Raw genomic sequence first — 6,813 nt, forward strand, 5'->3', positions numbered from 1 at the left:
ATTTCTTTTTTAACTCTTTTAATCTTGATCTCTCGGTTCTGTGAAAGAACCCAGCTTCATTTGCAGCATCTAATCTCCCCACTCTGATACCTTTGTGTCCTGGAGGCTTACCACCAGAATCTTTAGTTTTAGCATACCATGTAAATAGATCTTTAAACCCAATAGCAGGCATTTCATTTTCTTCAACTAGTTCTTCTATAACTGGAACTGTTTCTGTATCTTTGTATAAAACAAAACAGTTGGTATTGAACAAGAATAACAGTCTCGAGTTACCACTCATTATGGCTTTAACTTCGTTCGTTTGAAATAATTTCTTGTTCCCACTGTCATCGACACGCACGATGAGCGATTTTGATTTTTGGGGCTTCTCGTTGTACATCATTTCGTGTTGATTCGATTTCAATGATCTTGAGATAAATTTTCTTTGCGCCAGAGCGAATCGAAAAATCATTTTGTGCATGTAGGATATCATGTTACATACTTATGGCAACAGTTTACAAGGTAATTTTGTTAATTTGAAAAAGTTAAACTGTAGAATTATGTTTTGGTAAATTGTTTGGATGGATGCTTATCTACTTTATTACATTTTTGTATGAATATTTACTTATGTCACTTTCCTGACGTATATCTACCAAAATTGAATCCAGAATATATATAGATTTGTAGCAGATTTTATTAATAGATTTAAGTAATAAAAATGATTTCGTATTTGATTTCTTATTAAATAACTTAGTAGAATATTTTTCACATCCTTAATTTTTCGACATTTCATCAAATTAATTTTAAATACTCGATAGTTTTTACTCACATCAAAGTGTCATGTTCTAAGTATGTACTCGTAAATACTAGTGTTCTTTCTAGCTTACATTGTAAGTAGCATTTGTCATTTTGTTAAAAACTGATCTAGTTTGAAACGCGTCACTTTAATAAGTCTGTATTTACCACCTAATTATTCGTAATAATACCTATTTACCATATTAAGATCGAAATTACAGCATGACATTATGCTACCATCACTGCTGCTAGAAAAAATATATATTTAAATACAATCAATAATAATTATTTTATTTCTTACATTTATAATTTCGAAAGAACTATATTATTTTCTTGGCTCATTTATAAATTTTGGACAATATCTATATGTAAAACAGTTAAAGAAATATTTGTGTTTGCTATCCACGAACAGGCTCATAAAGGACTTAAATGGTTGTATCAGTCGTATCGGGATATACATTACATATCCCGAATACATTTATCCCGAATATGTCTAAAGATTTAACGCACAATTCGAGAACCACACAAATTTTAATATTTTTTTTATTTTCTATAAAGCTATACAAAAGGCAGACAATATATTCCGATAAATTTCTTCCATAGCTAATGATGAACTAAGTAGGTACTGTCCTTCTAGAATATCGTTCGTTTCAAGATTTACAAATCTAACCACATATTTTAACCCAATTTGCTCTATAGAGCCAAAATTATAAAGGGTCATTCTTTCTTTTCCGTGTTATCAATTGTTGGTTTCTCCAATTTCTTCTTCAATTCCTCCAATTGCTGATGAGCCCTCTGTGTGAAATAGCCTTCTTCATTTTTAGCATCAGGATGTACGAAACCTGGCATTTTTATAGATTCTATCTGTTCTTCCTTCTTTGGTCCTCCCGAGCCTGGTCCCTTTTCTCCTGCACCCTCGACGTAAGTTCTGGTTTGTTTTAAAGGCTTATAAGACTGCATCGGCATCAATCTTCCTTTACTTATGGCGAAGCATTGACGAGACATTACGATATTGCTACCTGACCTCACTGCAGACATCGGGCATATTTGGGTGAAAAATTTAACCATGTTTAATGCCATACTGCTCTCTTCTTCAAATAAAATGTTTTGATTTTGTGTAATATGAAATGGTGTGGAACGGTAATACCAAAATCATATTTAATAAGGGTACAAAAACTAAGACATTTTTGAATTTGGTCAGACACTGACAGATGTAAGGTGACTAATGATTTTGACGCAATAACTAGAAATATCATATTATCTTATTTTTACCGGACGAAAGAAACAATCGAGTATGCAGCCAATATGATGTTAAAAGGTCATGTACAACTAATAAGCTTAAGCCAAACTTTGGGGGTTTCTGCGATCGCAGTCTTCGTTCTAAATATTAAACTGCTTAAACACACCAACTATAATTAAAACATCAGATTTTTACCTTTAAACATATTTCTGATGCAACTGTTTTAAAACTGTTTTCTAATAATGATCGATCGATCATCGAAAGGTTTAATGAAACGTTATTGTTGAAGCATTATTTTATTATGTAAACTATATTAAGAACAATCACAAGTTAAAACATAAAAGTCACTCAATGAAAAAAGAACTTTATTAGCCAAATTATCAAACCAATTATTTAGGACTACAGCCAAAATCCAACAGTTTCCGATATCAGAAGTCATTGTAAATTTATAAAGTGCTTTTCTTTATGTCTATAGGTACATCCAAAAAATTAACTCTGTCTTTAAGTACTTTAAGACCCAAAAATTCAAACTTCAAACAAATTTACAAAAATCCATAATATGTAATATATATACCACCACAATTAAATGTAACAAAATTAAATACTATTGGGAATAAAAATAAAAAATAAAACTAAGTCAAGATCCAACTTGTTTCCCTAAAACAGACATGGTAATGAACAACCCAACAACCTTCTCTAAGAAAGAAAAGAAAAAAGAGAGAAAGAAAGAAGAGAAGATTTTACTTCTCTTCTTTCTGCGACAACTCGCTAGCCTTATCTAATTTAGCTTTCTTTTTTATCTTTTCCAGTTGCTCCTTCTGTTTGTTGAAGAAGTAATGTTCTTCTTGAGCTGCACCATATTCTCCAAGTCGTCCACCCGACTCTCTAACAGAGCCGCCAGCGCCACCACCTTTGCCAGCTCCAGACCCGGGCATACCTGTTGGATAGAACCTCACAGGCTCTCGATGAATCCAAGAATCCTTTCTCTTCACGACCGTGTCAAGTCTTTGGAAATTCGAAAAATTCTTCCCGGAAATTTTCGTTACTGCTTGCCTGCAGCTGACTTTTGATAATGACGCTGTTATTAATAAAATATTCATTTTCAGTTCTATGTTTTTACGAATTCACTAGCTTGTACGTCACTTTTGATACTTATAAATTTTGACTAGATTTTGTTTACAGTTGCGTTTAATAAAAAGAAGATATTAAAAAGTTTTTATTGAAAATACTCAGTGAATTTGCGGCCTGATCAAACATGCTAAAAAGGGAACCAATTTTACTAGATGGTACCAAAATTAGTTTCAGTATATTTCGATAATTAACACGTTCTTTTAATGAGGTATAAATGTTCTTAAGAATCTTTTCAACGCTTTTTGTGATTAGCGTGTCTAAATGTACGATGGTGTTACATTTTAATTGTTGTTTAGTGTTTTCTGTGCTAATCTATTAGTTTTGGTAAATCATAAATACGGCTAATTATTTCTTCGACCTTTTTATACCCCGAACGTTGTATTCTTCGCCAGTGTCGGTAATGGTTCTATAACCATCTAACTAAAATGGCGATCTCAATTACGGTGAGTTCAAAGTTTTCTTTTTATATTACTAGCTGGCCCGGCAAACGTTGTGTTGCCATATAAATAAAAAAAGTTAAGGGTGAACAACCCTTATCACTTAGGAGTATGAAAAATAGTTAGTAGCCGATTCTCAGACCTACTGAATATGCATATCAAAATTTGGTGAAATTGGTAAAGCCGTTTTGAGTTCTACGACGAGAAATACTACAGCGACAAGATTTAGCGGCAACGTATAATCGAAACAATGTCAAAATGCTAACATCTCAAATATTAAAGCCTTAGTTTGTAAATATATTATCACTTATATAAAAGATAAAAATTAATCTCAAACTTAAAAAAGGAGTACCTACTTTCATAATTAAAATCTTTAAAAATGTATCATCTTAAATCAATGATGTCGGTTTTCAGATTTTATCCTTCCTGTTTCTTTCCGCGTCAGCTACTGGCTTTCAGTAAGTATTCATTATGAATTTATTAAATTAAAGTTTCATATAACATACGCTCCAAATATTATCATCCGTAGTCGGATAAAAATTGTACTACTGATAATAGGCGACCCTAATTTTGAGAATGCCGTGTGAAAAAAAAATTTTCTTCACGCGCTCGGACCTATGGGATATTTTTAAACGAATGTTTCAATTTGGATTGACGTTTACGGAGTAGAATAGGTTATTTCTAGAATATAAACTCTTCTCTAAGAACCTTGTACGCAAATGCAGCCAGAGGAAATCTTTTTATAGTTATCGTAATTAATAACACGAATAATTTCAGGCTGACACCTTCACTAAGCGTGAAGACACCAGGTGACTTCGAACTGGAAATCAATGGGAATTTATTCAATAAACAAAAAAACACCGGGTCAGACAAAGTTGGGTCTAACCAATGTTTCTGCGTCCCAACTGATCCTAGGAGCGAATTAGTAACAGAGTACTTGGGACCAAAAGATCAGAAACTAGAAAGATTGGTTGTCTACTTATATAAAATACATGGAACCCTTCACGTTTTTATTCCCAATAAACAAAAACAAATGGAAATGCCAGATCTCAACTTTGACGCCGATGATGGAGACGTTTTAAAACCAGTATTATCCGATACAGTACCTGAAATTTTCGAAAACAGTCCAAGTACGGCAGCCTGGCAGCCTGAAGCAATACAAAAACCAGAAGATTTAGATGACCTGATACCGACTTCTAAAGAAATTGATACACAACCAGACTTGATGGATATAAATGCTCCAACATATACAGATATAGAAAACAAAATAGAACCTATTGTAGACGAAACACCAGGGGAAAAGCCAACGGATGAATTAATCTTCGACAGTTTTAAACCCTTTATTGAACAAGATAAGCTAATAAATAATTTACCTGAACCTTCCGCGCAAGAACCGTTAAGTGATAATGAACCAGTGGAAAATATTTATGCAAATCAAGAATTCGAGCCAACGCTGCCGATTGTACCTGAACAACCGGACCAGCTCTCGCTACCACAAATACAAAATACATATTTAGAAATTCCACAAGACAGCAATAATAATAACCAACCGTTGCAAAATATTAAGAAAAAGCAACATTTCGATCCAATGCTTTCATATTTACCTCAACAACCAAGCCAACTCTTGCTACCACAAATACAAAATCCATATTTAGATATTCCACAAGACAGCGATAATAATAACCAACCTTTGGAAAATATTAACAAAAAGCAACATTTTGATCCAATGCTTTCATATTTACCTCAACAACCAGGCCAACTCTTGCTACCACAAATACAAAATCCATATTTAGATATTCCACAAGACAGCAATAATAATAATCAACCTTTGGAAAATATTAACAAAAAGCAAGATTTTGATCCAATGCTTTCATATTTACCTCAACAATCGGGCCAAGTCTTGATACCACAAATACAAAATCCATACTTAGATATTCCACAGGGCAGTAATAACATTAAATTTAACGACTGGTTTAATAAACAATTGTCTTATGTGGTATTGTACGATTCAGGAAAACAATCCAATATGGACGAGCTCAGAAAGAATATTCGAGATGTTCTAGAAAAGAATGGAATTTTCGTATCAAATGCAGGCTTCCTCATTAATCAAGGAAATGTATTGAAAATGTCTAACGTTATGCTAAGACCAATTCTGATAGGAGACCCAGTCGAATATCAAACTTTCAACCAACAAACAGGGTACTACAACGTGGCACCGGCGGAAATATCGTACCATCAGATGATTCTTATTATTTCGATCGATCCACCAGAGGTATTGGGCGTGGTGCCTATGGGAAAAGCTTTTCTACCTAGAAAAATAAACACCCAAACCTCTGGTTTCATAAGGAATAAGAGTACTGGTAAAAAACACTTCTTGAAGTTGTCTCCTCATATTGCATGCAAGAATTGTAAATCACAAATTACTCCAAAAGCTGAACTTGGGATTAATGAGCTACCTTATTTCGAGTTACCACTGCGACGCAATAATGACAACAGAAGAGATCAAAATGTGTTGATTCGCGGTTATTCTAGGGGACGTACCAATACATCCCCACAGCCTCAGAGACGGACGAGCTCCGATGGTAGTAACGATCTCGGCAGTATGCTGCAAAATCTATTGGGTATTTTTGGTACAAACATTCTCGGCGATCAAACCCGACGGTTATTAGGTGGTAAAATGGTAAGTTCGGACAAACCCGGCCCTAGAAGATACCCTAACGATGATGTACCCGATTACAGAATTATTGGAGGCAAACCAGCTACAAGCAGTGGCACTCCTCTAGTTAGTAAAGGGAGGTCCGGTTATAACAGCGGTTGATTTTTATTATATAGTACCCATGTAGTTGTTGATTAGAATATTATAGCACGACTTGGCTTGTTTCTGGACTAACGGATAACAGTTTATAATTATTTTTGTTTCAATAAATAAAAAGGATATTGCAATATTATTTGTTATTCTTATTGTCTATGTCCGCCTTTCCCAACCTGTGGTCCGCGGACCCCTGGGGGTCCGCGAGTATATGTATGGGGGTCCGCGGTGTCATCTCCGGACCATACATAAATTGCTCATTAAATGCAATACAGTCGGTAAACGAAAAATCAGCAAACCAGTTTTATTAGAAAAAAGTGATATCAGCACACGGTATTTCAAAAAATTAAAAAAGATGCATCCAATGATGTATAACACTATTATTAGTCTAAAAAAAAAAAGAAATACATAAATCGGTCTTT

The 6,813-nt window shown here is 34.0% G+C and overlaps 1 protein-coding gene across 1 annotated transcript; it reads left to right on the forward strand.

Moving 5' to 3' along the window:
• Positions 1–3,898: 3,898 nt before the first annotated feature.
• On the forward strand, positions 3,899–6,524 carry LOC140754238 (uncharacterized). The gene is made up of 2 exons (XM_073089187.1): positions 3,899–4,040; positions 4,360–6,524. The coding sequence occupies exon 2, from the start codon at positions 4,616–4,618 to the stop codon at positions 6,398–6,400; it is 1,785 nt and encodes a 594-aa protein (XP_072945288.1). The 5' UTR covers positions 3,899–4,040; positions 4,360–4,615; the 3' UTR covers positions 6,401–6,524.
• Positions 6,525–6,813: the final 289 nt, after the last annotated feature.

The sequence above is a fragment of the Epargyreus clarus genome, unplaced genomic scaffold (genome assembly GCF_041222505.1).
Source record: "Epargyreus clarus isolate Ecla_fem2 unplaced genomic scaffold, WU_Ecla_fem_2.2 ptg000029l, whole genome shotgun sequence".
NCBI classification, from domain to species: Eukaryota; Metazoa; Arthropoda; class Insecta; order Lepidoptera; family Hesperiidae; genus Epargyreus; species Epargyreus clarus.

What these genes read in the sequence shown, in the direction of transcription:
- LOC140754238 (XM_073089187.1), top strand. Translation starts at nt 4,616, where the DNA reads ATGGAAATGCCAGATCTCAACTTTGACGCCGATGATGGAGACGTTTTA.